Source organism: Haliaeetus albicilla, chromosome Z, assembly GCF_947461875.1.
Source record: "Haliaeetus albicilla chromosome Z, bHalAlb1.1, whole genome shotgun sequence".
Taxonomy (NCBI): domain Eukaryota; kingdom Metazoa; phylum Chordata; class Aves; order Accipitriformes; family Accipitridae; genus Haliaeetus; species Haliaeetus albicilla.
In genome coordinates, this window is record NC_091516.1 from 2,033,912 (window position 1) to 2,050,749 (window position 16,838).

Consider the following 16,838-nt stretch of genomic DNA (forward strand, 5'->3'; position numbering starts at 1 on the left):
AATTGCTACAGCACACTATGGGAACAAACGTTTCTTGTAGTGTCAGTCTATGTTATCTTTGTGTCTGCAGATGGGGTGAGACTTCCTGAAAAATGTGCTGTTGCATTTCCATCGGGTTGCCATTTGAAGGTAGTTTTAGTATTTGTGACAGAAGTTTGATGTTGTCATGAGCAAATTAGCAGCATTCTCTGGTGTCCACATGCACTGTCATGCTTATAGGAACAACTGGGCTTTCCAGATACTATTTGTGGACAGCTGACACGCAGGATTCCCTGAAAGCTCCTCAAGTCAGTGCTGTGGCTCTTTTAAAGTGTCATAATTCAATCCCTATAATCTTACAACCATTGGCTACTGTTACTATATTTGTATTTATTTGAACAAGGAGTGCAGAAATCTGTTTCCACTATTTATATTTTTCTATACTAGAGAAAGGCAGAATTGGCAAATTCAAGAAAGAAGACGAATGATGCTGACAGTCTTCTTACCCCGACTGTGCTTTGCAAAGGCTGTATTTCTGTCATGAAGGAAAGTCCAGTGTACTCCAGTGCACCACAGTCAGGTGCCTGTTAAGCTGCTGGTTTTCTGCTTGGGTGTAGGCCCTGTGATAATAAATCAGTCCTTCCAGAGCACAGTCCTTCCTGTGGACATCTAAAGCCGATGCAAAGCACCTGCTGTAAAACAATCTCACATGCAAAAAGCCAGAAGTCTTTCTTTTTTTGTGATTTGACCTTAGAACCACTCTGTTGGCTCAGATTTTAAGCAATTCTTCTTTGAATGCAAAGCTTGTATTCAGGTATTAGCTGTCATGTTCCACCAAATTGCTCATCTCCACTGCCCTGCACTCACTCCCCACTCTGTGCTGTGCCCTGGGTTCTCCCTCAGTGCCCCCTGCCATGTCACAGGCTCTTCCCTGCCACTTTTTCTGCAAAGCTCACTCATGCAGGAGACTCAGATTAAGCAGCTTTTGAATTAGGCTTTTTTTTTTGCCCTGCAAGCTGTGTGGTTCTTGCCAATGTTGGTGCTCCTGTGTTCTGCCTGCCTGGGTTCAGCAGGAGGAGTTCAGGGGGAATTGAAAGCAGTGTGACAGCAAAAAACACTCCAGACAGGCTATACAGTAACACCAGGCCTTCACTAAACCTTCCACAGGCACCAGAAAACCCTCTTGAAAATGCAGAGTTCACCATGTTGGTCAAGAGCCCACATGCATAGAAACGTAGACCCATGAAGCATCAGCTGGAGGGACTCGCAGAGCTTGCCATAGCACCATCACCCCTCACATCCCACAGCTTAGCCCTCAATGAGGGCCAAAGGTGATTACTAGTGGTAGCTCGATGAAATGATTTAATGAGCTAAGTTGCAGGTGATGTGCGTATAGCTATGGTGGCTGAGTTTGTAGCAGCAAACTCCTGGCCTGAGGCAAGGGGGACATGGAGGGGATGTGGTGGCCCTCTTGGTAAGGCGGGCGGGCAAGCAAGCAAGCAAGCAGGCAGCCTGGGAAGTTGCTAGAAGCTGTGTATGAGGGAAAATCAGTAGAGACTGGGGTGAGAGAGAAGATGGAGGAGCACGGCAGGGCTAATGGGAGCTGGGCATAAGCAGTTTGTGTGGGGAGAGGAGCGCTGACAGCTGTGGAGGGTGGGCAGCCTTTTGCCTGCCCTCATAATGCTGTGCTTCCTCAGCCCCACTCCCTCTTGCCCCTCAGTATTGGCCATGCCTGTGTCGTGCCTTCCCCCGCCATGACTAGCTCTGTGCCTCCCTGCTGGGGCTCAGCCTGAGAGCGTGGGGGCGGCCATCTTGGCAGCTGCTGTCAGCAGCGTTGTGGCACCCAGGGAGAGGGAGAAGAGAGAGACCCTGCATTGGGGGAAGGGGAGATTGTGTGGGAAGAGAGGGAGGAAACAACTTTCTCAAGGAAGAAGTCGCTTCAGTTTCCTCCCTGTATACCCTCGTGTAAACAGTTGGGCAGGGGATTATCCACTGGCCTGGCTTCCCCCTCGGCATGCCCCCCAGCTGCTGATACCAGGAAGAAGAGGAAGTGGAAAAGCAAGAGGAACAGACAGCTTCAGCAAAACCCCCCTGACTTCCCTTTCTCCTCAACATGTCCTTCCCTGCCACTGCGTGGGAGGCAAACAAATGTGCAATAATGTGCAAATACTTTGCCAGGAGTTGTGCAAACCCTGTGGGAGGGAGAGAGGGAACTCTGGACACTCCGTGATTTCGCACTCAAACTTAACAACTTCGTCTCCTGGCCCCTTGTGTGTTAAACACCCATCAGCTCTTGAAGTCTCATCTACTTTTAGTGCAGAGAAGCAAGACAGAAACCCATGTTTCCTAAAAAGAATCCCAGCTCCAGGCAAGGCCATGCTCTCACTGTTTGCCCTTCTGCACTAGCTTATGGGGGCATAGAGGTCTCACAGCTGATGTCTGAGCCTTTTCAGCTCTCACCTAGCTCAGTTATCATGAGCTTTCTCTGGGAAGTGGGGAGCAAAGGGACTTTACCCTTCAAAATCTCCTCCTTAAACCTCTGAAGAAAAGGTTTCAATGAGAGCAATTTAGGCTCTGTTAATTTCATGTGATTTCTTACCAACAGCTCCTCAGAGTTTTCCTTTTAAAAAGTGGAAGATCAGACCTATGTTTGGCAGCTATTGCTCAAATCATACCGGAGGTTGTCAGGCTGCTTTTGCTTTAAAAAGATATTTGCTTAAAAAAAAAAAGAAAAAAATTTCAAAAATGGATTATCATGGTCAATTTGGTAAGTCAAGAAATCCCTGATAATGTTAAGACAAAAAAAGAGTTTTAATGACATGCAGTTGACATCCTTCTGTACTTTATGTACTCTCAAGAAAGTATCTGTCACAAGTAGGGCCAAATTTGAAAACATCTGAAACAGAGAAAATGAAGGCTCAAGTTAAATTCTCAGTTGCCATGAATCTTTCACCATTTGGCCTCTGCACCCTTTCACGGTTCTTCTGGGATGATTAGTATTATTTAGTATAACTGCAGCTAATAATTCTAGAGTGTCTTCTCATGGTCTCAAATTTTAACTTTTTAGTTACCATATATGCTGTATTACAAGTATTTTTATATTCTAAAACATGAAAAGGGAAAGGCCAAGTTAAAAAAAAAATAAAAATTAGTGCTTTACAGTTTAGCCTTATTTATGTGGTACAAATTTTATTTATGTTGCAACAAAACCTTCTTGGCTTATTTTGTCAAATCAGTTTTCTCAGACAGTTACACAGCTAAAGAGTGTATTTTTTTGTCTATCATCAACAAGTTTCAGCAAATAGATGATTGCTTTCTCATGCAAGTCCTGTTGACTCACAGAAGAGCTGGATAAGGAAGGAAAACTCTTCTTTCCAGGCTCGAGCTCCTCTTCTTCTGCTTTTGTGCCAGGAATAACACAAGAAGTGTCCAACAAGGTGCTACACTGTGGAGCTCACCAAACACCGTGTTCACCTCAGTAAGACACAATGTAACACTGACCTCTGATATAATTTTGTAATGTCTTTTTTTTGTTGTTGTTTGTTGTAACTAATGTAGTACTTGGCACCTGGGAATATTTACAAAAATCTCTATTACATCCTGAATCTTTTAACGGCAAACTTCAACAGATGAGAAATGCACACAACAGGAACTAATTTTAGCAAGGCTTCACAATTTCAATTACAGTTAATCCAGCATCAGATATTTTTGTCTATCTCTTATGAAGGACTTTCAGTTTCTTGTCCTTTGCATTGGGAAATTTCTTGAAAAATATTGCTGACTCTAGTAGATCCAGCAGATTTGCAAAGGCCAGAAAAGTAAAGGTGCTAAGCACTTTCATGGATTTTGTCCTTTAGTAGCATTTAATGACCTCTCTATAGATTCTTTATTCATAGAATCATAGAATTGTTTAGGTTGGGAAAGACCTTTAAGATCATCGAGTCCAAACATCAACCATGCCCACTAAACCATGCCCTGAAATGCCTTGTCTATGTGCTTTTTGAATAGCTTCATGGATTGTGACTCCCCCACTTCCCTGTGCAGCCTGGTCCAATGCCTGACAACCCTTTCAGTAAAGAAATTTTTTCTAATATCCAACCTAAATCTCCATTGGCACAACTTGAGGTCATTCCCTCTCAGCCTATTACTAGTTACTTGATAGAAGAGACCAGTACCCACCTCGCTACACCCTCCTTTCAAGTAGTTGCAGAGAGCGATAAGGTCTCCCCTCAGCCTCCTTTTCTCCAGATTAAACAGCCCCAGTTCCCTCAGTTGCTCCTCATAAGTCTTGTTCTCTAGACCCTTCACCAGCTTCATTGCCCTTCTCTGGACACGGTCCAGCATCTCAATGTCTTTCCTGTAGTGAGGGGCCCAAAACTGAACACAGGACTCGAGGTGCGGCCTCACCAGTGGCCAGTACAGGGGAACAACCACCTCCCTGCTCCTGCTGGCCACGCTATTTCTGATACAGGCCAGGACGCCACTGGCCTTCTTGGCCACCTGGGCACAAACTGCTGGCTCATATTCAGACGGCTGTCGACCAGCACCCCCAGGTATTTCTCTGCCAGGCAGCTTCTCAGGTTTATGAGCAGTGCAAACCCATACAGAGCAGTTGATGGAAAGTGGCGTGTACTATTAGCAGTTTGTAAACTACTTCAAAATGAGATCATAGAATAATAGAATGGCTTGGGTTGGAAGGGACCTTAAAGATCATCTAGTTCCAACCCTCCTGCCATGGGCAGGGACACCTTGCAGGTTGCTCAGTGTTGCTCAAAGATGTTAGATGTAGCACTAAGAGTTGGACCAGATGATCTTTCAAGGCTCCTTCCAACCTGGACTGTTCTGTGATTCTGTGATAGCAGTGACTCTCAGCTTTGCTTGCAGTTTGGTTTTGTTGAAACACTACCTCCTCCCTACCTGAACTGCAGGATAAAGTGTCTCCATGCAAGCAAATATTGTTCTTAGCACATGGCTGAAGAGAGCCTTCACACAGGCAGTTACTACCCATCAGCCGATCAGCTATAGCTTGCTGGACTCTGCAGCTGGACTACCAGCTCCCTGTTCCACAGTCTGTTCCATGAGTTCAGTCACTGCAGACTCTGAGCAGTGGCCAAAGCAGAGTGAAACAGGTCTCTGTGACAGGATGCAGTTAGGGTTCTTTTTTGTAGACCTAAAGCTGTGTTGTAAGGAGGTAGGGAACAGACTGGGATTCCAGTTTGTGTGTAGTATCAGGTAGGAGGGTAAGGATGTAGAATAATGGTCTGGGTTGTGGAAGGGAAGATATATGACAGAAGTGTGGGAAAAGGAAGACAAGAACACATTTTGTGTCCAGCTACTGCCACTGTGCAAACAGACTTTAGGAATCCCCTGTGTAGGCCTGGCATGCATTCTTTCTTGCTGCAGACTCATTCTACTTATTTATAAATCATCGTTCATCCGTTTGCCACACATCCTATGCACCGTTTCTGCAACTCCTCCTGTAAGTCAACAGTTTAACCACATCAGTGGAAAATTCACAACAAAAAAAATAAGCCTATGCTGTCATGGTGTTCAGTCACCATACTGTTCAGATATACCTTCTGAGGAAGTAATACATTCTCAGCGTTGATGTGGGGCATGGGATACCTAACAATTGCACTTATAAACTCTTTCCCCAGAAGGCTAGAAGCCTGCATAATGACCTCTACTATTTTTCACTGCGGTTTGTAAAGATGCCTCACCCACGTCCCCTCAGGTTTGCTGCTATGGAAGTTGAAGACTGTTCTGTGTCACATGTCACTGAAAAAAATACAGATTAAAACTATTCAAGGAAAGGAAAGAAAATGAGAGAAAAGGAAAGGGACTGGGGCATGGGTGGAGACGTGCTTTTTAATCCAGATCATTTCACTGGCTGAGGTTACAGGACACAGCATTCATACCAGCAATACAAAGAAACACAGGATTAGAGTAACTGCTTGGGTGAGAAGTCCCTAAACTACTGTTGCAGTGGAGGAGAAGGAAGGTAGGAACACATCCTTTGAATGTAGCTTCAGGGCAGCTTGGTTGGTTAGACAGGAACAAGCAAAATACAAACATAGTGAAGTTTGTGTGCTACACATAAGCAGAATCCCTATTGTTCCCATCTCCCACCCAGTGCCATACTGCTAGCTGTCCCATATAAACCTTATGTTATTTTGTATACTTTTCTTCCTGGACTATCTGACCAGTCACAGAACTGCTCAAACCTCAGAATTGCTCTCATGTAAACAATCTCACATTCTCTAGCGTGAATTTCCTCGTGTCAGCAGCACATTTTCAAGGATTGTCAGACCTGAAATCAGACATCTGGGAAAATGTTCAATCCAGAATATTAAAACTTAATTAAAAATAAATGCAGCCCTTTATATTGATTTCTTAATTTAGTACAATTGCTGACATCAGTATCAAAGAGAATGATGTGGCCTAAATAACAACAAAGAGCACGCTCCCACAGCATAAAGCTTTCAAAACACAAAATAACTTCAGAAATGTTCCCATGGGAGTTTTAATGGAAGTTGATAAAGTTTAAAAATGAAAACCCAGTTTAAATGAAACATCTTTAAAAAGAATTTTTCAATGAAAATTTTCCTAAGCACTTCTGCCTAGGATTTGCATAATGCCTGACATCCTTTCCATAGTCTGATCCTTTGGACTTTTAAAAAAGTTTACTTTGAATATCAAAGAATTCTGATCCCTGATCCTTAGCAGGTGATAGCAGGTTGGTCACTAAACCTGCTGGCTTTAAAGTGACTCGTTAACCTGTGATATAAACCCATAAACAAAACAAAGTGAAAGTTATGTAAAATAAGAATGCATTCATCTGTGCCTCTGACAATGACAGCAGAAAACCAGGATCAGTTTTCCATCTGCTGAGAGTCCTTCTGGTAAAGTCAGCTTATGCAGAGAGCGTACACAAACCTCATACTCTGAAGTCTTGCTGGTACAGTCAGAGTTTCTTCTTTCAAAAAGAATACTTCCTCTTTCCTGCCCTACTCTCCTGTCTTTTTCCAAGATGCCCCTCTCTTCTGCTAACCTCACTTTTCCCCTTTTTTATCCCATACTTGGAATGTGCTACTTGGGAAACGAGAGATGAATGGGCGACGTGTCCCCTCTTCCATCATACACCATCCCAGCAGCCAGATGGATCTCACCTTTCAGCTATTGAGCAGAAGGGAACTCTAATTCATGCAGCACTTTCCCTGTAAAATTCCTCTGTTCATAATTTTCCTGTGGTGTCGTTCCCGGGTGCTTGCACAACAGTGACCTCTAATGGAGGAGCCACTCCCGTCACAAATCATAGCCTCACATCATTAATTTAGGTAGGGAGGAGGGAGCTCTGGAAGTCATCCGGTCCAAAAGTTTGCTCAGAGCAGGGACAAAGTCCCCAGATTGATCAGAGCATTCTTCAGTTGGGTTTTGGCTAGATGCAAGGATGAAGAATCTGCAACACCTCTAGGCTGTCCCAGCATTTGGTTTTCCTCACTTAAATGAAAAAAAAAAAAAAAAAGGGAGGTGGGAGAAGAAATTAATTGGCATTTTCCTTTTTTGCATCTTGCTTCCAAATGCTTCATGTTTCCATTGCCTCTCATTCTATCCCTGTGCATCTCTGAGATGAGTCTGACACCCTCCCATTAGATATTTGAAAACAGCAAAGGTTTCTGCTTTGCATTCTTATCTCCAGGCTGAACAGGCCCAGTTCTCTCAGCTTCTTGTCTATCATGTGTCCTAGTTCCCTGATTACCTACTGTGAGCACAATGAATTGGGTTGTTGCTGTTATGTCTGCTCAGTGCCTGCCTGCTGCCTTAGAAACACAGTTGTTATGGCTGCTTTCTTAACTTCAGTCAGGCAAATTTAGTTGCTTATCAAGTCTGTTATTTGCAGACACTTGAATCTGCTGTCTACAGGGTATGTGGGAATGAGAGGGGGAAATTCATCTGGGTCTCTTTCAGTTTTCCTGTCTCCTCACAGAGGCTACAGGCCATAAAGATAAGGAGGCAGCATGTACCAGCCTTTCTGCTCCAAGGGCTAAAGTGTACAGGGAAAATAAAATTTTCCATTTTGTTGTTGTGCAGGACTACACTGCCAAATTTGTTGCTGAGCACTGGCTAGATTGAAAGGTAAGGCCAGTCTGCTAGGCATCCATTAGAGGATGGGCCATTGGGTAGATCATCAGTTGCACAGGATACTTTTATTGTGGAGGACAGGACAGCTACAGACTATGGTGGGGAGGAGAGCAGCAGGAAGGAGAAAGGCACCAGTGGTTGGCTGAAGGAGGTCCATATATTGACTGTTCATTCTTGTGGGCTACTGCATAAATCTGAGCCCTAGCAGCTGCTCTTGGAGGCTGAGGAAAAGAGATTTGGTGGAAAACTCATGTCATGTAAGGAAAACATTCAGATCAATGGAAATCTAGTTGTGGAATAATGAATGAATTAGAGTCTGAGGTCCAAAAAAGGATGAGATGGGACCAGTCGTAGGGACTGGACCATTGCAGGATAAACTGCAGGGGCTGTAAACACTTTAAGGGATAAAAAAGATTGTCAAAAGGATTTGGAAAATAGTTTTAAAAATTACTAAGAGATGGAGCAGATCAATGGTTGTGGCTAAACTGTTGTTTTGAGAGGCTTTGTACAGAGAAATGAGTGTGAGCCTGGGGACATGATTTCCAAACAATTTTCCTACTCTAGGTAGAAGACGAAAACCAATCTCCCTGTGACTTCAGGATCAAAATGCAGATGCCCTCAGAGGTTTAGAGAAGGGTCATGGTATTGTAGAGGTTGTGACACTTCTCCAAAACTTTGTTACACAAGTGACTAAGGGGAAGACAAGCTGTTAGAAATGTGTCAGCAGAAGTGAAAGGAACACTCAGCCATAGCTGTAAATCCAAGTTGCACAAGATCCTCTGATCCCCATTTCATTCTGTGAAAATGTAAGCCCCCCAAAATGGTTAAAAAAATTTTTTGCCAATATTTATGGATTGGATTTGGCAAATTCCTTATGTGCCCCAATTTCAAACATGTGTAATAAATTGCTCTCATGAATTTTCCACACCTTTCAGTGATGACATTACAAATTAGGGGCCATTCTTCACAACTTCAGTGCAAGAACATGGGTGAAGCTTTCTTTTTGTACATTTCTGTGCATTTTTTCTATTCTTAATTTTCTATATACTCCAACTTTTGCATTGAGGGATGCTACTGAAGGCAGCTGCTCTTTCTGTTCATTTCAGATTTTTCATGTTAAGAGTCCTGAACTCTGATGGACAATTACTTTTTTTTTTTTTTTAATTTGTTTGATTCTGTTAATGAGAATACAAAACAGTATGAATGTTCTCTTTGTAAGAAAAAATAGCTAAAAAATATGACTTTTTATTGAAATGATCCCACAAATCCCATCAGGTTCTTAATCCCAGACTGTTGATTCAAGCAGGGATGACTCACTGATAAATATTAAAACTGTGCACTTACAACTTACGAAAAAAAAAAAAAGTGCACCTGTAGATATCCTTGTGTTATCTGTCTTAAGCTATCAGGAGACATTCACAATACACTTACGTGAGACAGGTCTGGAATAAATGACTACAAAAACGTGTCATATCAATATAAATATTCAAATGAGAGTCTCTTATCAGAAGAAAATGTATATTAGGGCAAATGTTGCTAATTCCTGCCTTAGAGTCTGACTGTAGAGAGCAGCAATAGCTTTAACAAATGGGGACCAAACAGAGTTTCAAGGAAAGGAACCAAGGTGTGGAAGCTTTTTCTTGAAAGCAAAGTGTTTTGGGTTGCCCCCCGCCCAATTCCTTCAAACACCTTTGGTGCTTTTAAAAAAGCAGATAGCTTGGCAGCACTGGAGAAAGGGAACTGGGAGCCCTGCATTAACTTGTGCAAATCCTCTTTATTAGAGTAGGAGTAGCTGACACATAAAATCCAACATTTTTCATGTTATAGTTCAGGTGGCAAAAAAAAGATTGGGGTACTTTTGTATCTTAGAGTGAAATAAACAAGCATGGTATGTTCTATATCAGCTTCACATTTACATTTATTTATGAATGTGATTTATCTTTGTCTAATTTATATACCTAATAAATTTTCCTATCTTAGCCTTTACTCCCCACCCCCACCCCCCGCCCTGGAATAGGAAAAGCCCCAAGGGATGAAGGTTGTATGAAAGTTCAGCAAAGGTACTGTTGTTCTGAATTTAAGAGGTCTCTGCAAGAACGTGTTTTGTCCAAGTTGCAAAGTACAATGGTGGGGAAGGTTGGAGTTCATTCCACTCCTCTTAAATAGACCAAGACATTGCCTGATTTCAGTGTCAATGGGCTGAGCTCAGACATGGCTGGATGTAGCAAGTCCTGGTTTGCCAATAGTTTTCCTTAGTAATGTCATGGGGCTCTCGGTAATGCATTGCAATAATATCATGGGGACCTCAAGTTGGCAGCAAGACACTGTAGGATAACTAGGATGCCAGAGTTTGGGATGTTCTGAGTGCAGTTTTGTCCTCTGTGCCAATACAGAAACATCACTGGGCATTATGTGTGCATAGAGCATAACTGTCATTTAGTACTGTAGACAATCCACTACTGTTGCACTGCTTGAGTAGTTTTACCATTACAATATTTTCCCCAGTGTCTTATACAGTGAGCAGAAGAGCATTTTTTTTATTTCATTGGGACAGTTGTCCATTTACAATGTTTTTGAAAGTAGCCTAAATATCAGGAAAAATTTTCTCTCCCTCAGTGTTTCTCTACTTCTTATGCTCCACTTGGGCCTGACAAACAGAAAACTGTGTCTGGCTCACAAAGACAAGAGTATTCTGAACATTTTGTTATTCTTAGCCCTGTGAGTAGTGTTTTGCACAAATTAATTTCAAAATCTGCTGTGTTCCCAGTTATGCAAGACACCTGGACCTGCTGATCTTCTGTGGCTATCTGAGGTCCAGTGACCTCAGTGATCTTTGCAGGAAGGTAGAGGTCTCTTCACACAGGGTTCCTTGTAGGACTGGCCCTTCTGAGTGTGGTTAGACCTTCAGCCTGTCATGTAATCAACTATCATGTGTTCCTGTGCAGAATCAGTAGGACTCCATTGAGACACAAAAGTTGGCTGTAAAATATTACACTGAAAGACAAGGACTTTTTTTTTTTTTTTTTCGGTCTGGTGAAATAACGATCTTAAAATGTATTGTGATGGCCTTATATCCCTCATATGCCTGCTTTAGCCCATGCCAGAGGAGAATTAGAGGCATCCCTGTGCATGGAGAAATGGAGTCCCTTCTTTTTAAAAATTGTCAGCTGCCTTTTGCTTTCATTTATTTGTATGTAGTTTTCAGAAAACAGGGCCCAAGGTGTGTGAAACCCACAGCTCTCCTGAGAGTTCCCTCTCAGCACCAGACCAAAGCTGATTTATGGTTGATGGTAGAACTTCCCATTTGTGTTTTGATGGTGATTTGCTTTGTGTGAAAGATGTGAGGATTCTTCAGTTCAGAGAAAGGTTAAGCATCTCTCTAGCTTAGTAATTACAGCACTCACTTAGAATTAGGTAGACTTAGTTTCAATGCACTGTTGCAAACACTGCTTAGGTTTTTTTATGACTGGACGAGAGATACGTCTTTCCAACATGTCTGCTTTGGTCACTGAACCATTGAACCATTGGTATGAAGGTAATGCAACAGTCCTTTGCAAATGGGCCTGCTAAATCTGATGAGACAGAGAAGATGATTGCTTTATTTGTGAACCTGATGGAATGACGCAGAAGCCCTCTTAAATGGGGAATGGCATACTGATGAAATGCTATGATTTTAAAATCTAATTAGGTTCATTGTAGAACATGGGCTGCACTAGACACTGCATTCTTAAATATACAAAGCTTTATGCTGCTCCTCATGGAGGTATCCAAACCCTTTGCTCCCTATCTTATAATGGATTTTTTTTCACTCTAGGCCTTGCCTACAATACAAGCAGAAAGACAAAGAATGATTCTTAGAAACCAGCATCTCAGCTGGGACACCTAACTTGGGCAAGTGAGTTAGTACTGGGAAAGTTTTTAAGAAAAAGCATGTTCTCACTGAAGGCTGATATGCTTGTCTACACTGTGCTAGATGTAGCAACCTCTCCTCTTTAGAGGAATTTCTCCATTCCTCATGTTTCATGAACCTGTTGGCCCAAGTCCTGGTTAATGTTATATTTCCAGTTTATGGAGATTTTGATCTGGTATAACTCCTCGGCTCTGAATAGCTTTGCATTGTGCAGTATGGACATTCCCTTAAGGCATGCAGAATTAGGTGGCAGATAAATATCAACTTTGAAAATTCTTCCCAAATGGTGAGCCTAGGTGCCTAAATGATAGACATAGGTACTGAAGGAGACACCTTTCAGGATAGAATAACAGACTTGGTTGACAAGGGAAACGTTCAAAATGCTAATAGTTACATAGTGCACAAAAATATCACAGCAGACAATCTTAGCAAGCATATGAAGAAACGAACATCCTAGCTCTGAGATTAACCCTTAATACATTTCTCATTCCTCTCTGTCACTTGATATACCTGAATCCTGTCTAAGGATAAGTGCCTTATTCTACTTTTGGCTGTGCATGCTTAGGTCCCCTCTTTCAAAAGAATAGCCCAAGGAAGCACTTCTTCAGTTAAAGAACAGATGGAGAGGGCTGTGAGTCCCCTCCTAGCAGTTAGGAGTATGGGCTTCAGTGTCAGTTCCCAGAATTGCTACATAATGTACAATGTAACTACTTGTGAATAGGAAGAAGCTTTTTCTGACTATCCATTAAAGTAGACCCCTTCACTAAGTAGCCGTATTTTTTGTGTGAGAAAAATTTGGTCCCAAAGGATTAATGTATTTTCACTATCCTGGAAGAAGACAAAACCCCTTCCAAGATGAATGCTACAGAACTACAGCACTGAGCCCTGACTGAGTTATTTCATGGCAAGTTATGGTACAATAGCTGTTCTCCAGGAAGTGCCTGTGTGGAGACTTTTTATTTATAGTCATATGAGGTGAGTGACAGAGTTTGTCACAACTCAGATGCAAAGATAGTAACACTGATGAGGCAATGTGAATGCCTTCCAAACTGAGACACCTGGAAAATGTGCTGTACCTCACTTTTTAACTGCTGTTCTAGCTCCATCTGGATGTGGCACGATTCAACCCCAGTCAGCAAGTAAGCACTATGCAGCCACTTGCTCACTCCCTGCCCCCCCCATCCAGTGGAGTGGGTGACAGAATTGGGGGAAAAAAAGTAAAACTTGTGGGTGAAGATAATAATAGTTTAACAGGACAGAAATTAAGAAAATAATAATGATGACAATAATAAAAATACAACAAAACCAATAATAATAATAATAATAAAAGAATTGGAATGCACAAAACAAGTGATGTGCAATGCAATTCCTTACCACTTGCCAACCGATGCCCAGTTAGTTCCTGAGCAACAATCTGTTCCCCCGGTGAACTCCCCGCCAGTTTATATACTGGGCATAATGTCACATGGTATGGAATATCCCTTTGGCCAGTTTGGGTCAGCTGTCCTGGCTCTGTCCCCTCCTAACTTCTAGTGCCCCTCCAGCCTTCTTGCTGGCTGGGCATAAGAAGCTGAAAAATCCTTGACTTAGTACAAACACTAATTAGCAACAACTGAAAAATCAGTGTGTTATCAACATTATTCTCATACTAAATCCAAAACATAACACTATACCAGCTACTAGAAAGAAAATTAACTCTATCCCAGCTGAAACCAGGACAGGATGTTATGACTAAATAGACCCCAGCAGTCCTCTCTGCTTTTCTGGATTTTCTTTAAGTCCTTTTCTTCTCCTTTCCTTTCTTCTCCCCCGCCCCCCCCCCCCCCCTTTTTTTAAAAAAAACAAATAGTAGATCCAAATAGATCAACCAAATTCCTTGGTTGCATATCTACCTCAGAAGATTTATCTGAATTCTTGTCTCAAAAGTTCTTTTGCTTCTTATAGTATACCTGAGAATCACCAGTATCTCTGCAAGAAGACAGGCATGTTAAGGGCTGTTTCTCTAGGTCAGAAATCAACACAGCTTGGCTTGGCTTGAAGTCAAAGGAAAATGCAACCATTTTCCTTCATGTTCATCAGCTTCAATCTCACATGAAGCTACACCTGCCAGCAGCTATTATTGTAGATCTAGTAGTTTTTTCATCTGGTATTATGTCTAAGTGTTTTGTTTTAAACTTGGCTCCATTATGATGGTCAGAAATGAAATAGTGAATTCTCTGTTTTAGTCCTTCTTTGCATCTCTGGATTCTACAGACCTAGCTCTGGCCCTTTCAACTCTTCCTGTATGCACTAAAACTGGAGCCAGCCTCAGCCAGATTATGTCCAATCTTATGTTCAAAAGGTTCATTGGCTTTTTTTGTAGGAATAAGTTTGTCTTCCCAACCACTCCAACCTCTGTCTACAGTAAAACTGCCAGAAAACAAACTTTCCTACATTACATCTCACACCACCTTCTTCAGTTACTTGGTTTGCTCTCCCCCTAATTTTTTTTCCTGTCTTCTCATATTGCTATAATATTAATTTTGCCCCATACAGCATCAAAGCAAAGACCAAAGAATGTGACCTGCTTCCTTGGTGAGGCTTCTGGGTTGCCTGTGATGCAAAGATGAAAGCACTTTTTTCCCCATAGTGCTATATAACATTGTCAAGGAAATATAGTAAGCATATGAATTCATGGTTTGCATTACTTTGAATTGTCATTCATATTTGGATTCAGAGAAAACAACCTGGAGCTTTGAAAAGATTTAAACAAAAAAGTGAAACTGTTAATTGTTGCTTATTTTCAAACTGCATTTGGCAACAGCCGAAGTCCTGTGTTCAACATATTTGCATATTTACATACTGTTTCCAAACAAACCCTTTTGTGAAAGCAGCTAGACATTTGAATCATGCCAGAAGAGTAACTGTGTGTTTGCCTTGCAAATTTTAATGTAGGGTTTTGCAAATACAAAGGCTCTATGTATATTTGGGCTCTTGAATAACTAGCTCAAGTTAAAGCATCTCTACAGCAAAAAGAAATCAGCAGGCAACAGCACAGTGAGATGCTAGCTCGGTAGAACCGTTGGCCCTATTCAGATCCCATTTATCCATACGTAAATCCAGAATAAGTCAAATGACTTGAGCTGAATTATTGGCATAAACAAACATAGTATTTTGCTCTTTAGTACTTGATTCTACAGAGTGGGATTCATTACAATAGAAATAAATAGAGAAAGAAATATCTGTTTTATATTTTAAATATAAAAAAATATTATGTGAACACTTTGAGGCCATTGCTTCAGATTTAGGAAGAATTTGATCATTGTGTAAAACAGAGACAAACTCAACCAAAACCCTCTGAACTTTGTGAAACATTGTTAAATGTGAACTGTATTCTGCATTCAACCCTATTTCACATTGCCATTTTTCAAGTGCTACTTGCAATGGGCAAAGTCAGACCTTTTTCCCCATAAGCATACTGAATTCTATAGCTTAGGTCCCTCTATCAGTTTCATGAGATACCTTTATTCTCTTGATATAAGATTGACAGCTTCAAATGAAGAATACCTCTTTAGTAATACTACCTTCAGGGAAAGATTGCTTTATTTAGGCACATATACCATGATGAAAGTACACAAGCTACTCCAGGAGTTCTAAACTATTTTGCAGAGCAAAGATGGCCTGAAAAGCTATTCAGATTTCATGCTTCTCAACATTTGTCTGTGAAATCACTTCTTTTGAAATTATTGATTTGGTTTATTAATAAAGTACTTATCAAACCAGATGCATATATAGAGTTTGGAATTTTAAAGAAACTGTCTTTTTAAGGAAACAAATTCTACAGTTTAGTAAATAAGCCCCAACTACACTGAAGATTTACATATAAATGCATAAATCTTGAGTGGTTTTTTCCCCCTTTTTTTTTTAGTTACAAAGTACTTCTGAATCAAAATAAGATACTGCAATTCCTGTCTGGAAATCTAATTAAAATGCTTGACCTACTCCCATTTCTTGCTTGGTGTCGCATTGACGCTTGACTGCAGAATTCCTCTAGATACACAAACTAATTTGTCAGCTTAGCCTTGAAAGAAGCTGTTTTCTCTTCCTTAATTTTGAATGCCAGAATCAGTAAGGCACAAACCAGTTCACATGATGAAGGAGCTAAAAAAACTAAAAAGTTTCTTCTTGCCCTCAAAAGCAGGAAGTCAGTTGCAAGGAACTGAATTGAAAACTATTAGAATTACATTTAAAGTTTTACAGTCATATCCACTGCAGTTTTAGTACTAAATCTTATGCATCCATGTAATAAAAAGTAAATGAATAGAGCTCTGTACTTACCATAGTTTCACGCTCTCTGTCTCCACAAGACTGCTAAAGAGTATGTACTGTACTAGAGAGAGTAAAAAATGTTCTTTGTCCTTCACTGTGCACTTCCTTTTTTGAAAGTGTATGTGGTCTATCCAGCCTTCATAGGAAAAGATACCAGCAAAATCCTCATTTTGCATATTATCAGAGACCTAACATTTGTTTGGGATACACTGTACCACTGTGAAAGACAAATTACAGTGTATGAGCATTCATTCATTTTATGACCTCCAAGATTATAATGAAAAACAAGTCTATGCTGATAAGAAAATTATACAGTTATGTTTTCACTAATCTTTGACTGAATTAAAAAGGCAAATGTATTTTATTTTTGTCTTTCATACACAGGGTTCCTGAATTTTTGTGTATTCAGGCTTCACTATTAGCCCCATGAATGTCTCCTTCTGGCTCAGATTTTCATGGATGTTTAAAATCTGAAGTAATTTTCTTCCTTTAATAAGCT

At 41.1% G+C, this 16,838-nt stretch overlaps 1 protein-coding gene across 2 annotated transcripts in view; it reads right to left on the bottom strand.

Annotated features, from left to right (window-relative positions):
• The window catches only part of FYB1 (FYN binding protein 1), a 67,354-nt gene extending 50,787 nt beyond the window's left edge, over positions 1–16,567 (bottom strand). For both annotated transcript variants that reach the window (XM_069775734.1, XM_069775732.1), the window contains exon 1: positions 16,349–16,567. In XM_069775734.1, the coding sequence (XP_069631835.1) occupies positions 16,349–16,351 (3 nt within the window). In that variant the 5' untranslated portion in view covers positions 16,352–16,567. The remainder of the gene's footprint in view (positions 1–16,348) is intronic.
• Between the last annotated feature and the right edge of the window lie 271 nt (positions 16,568–16,838).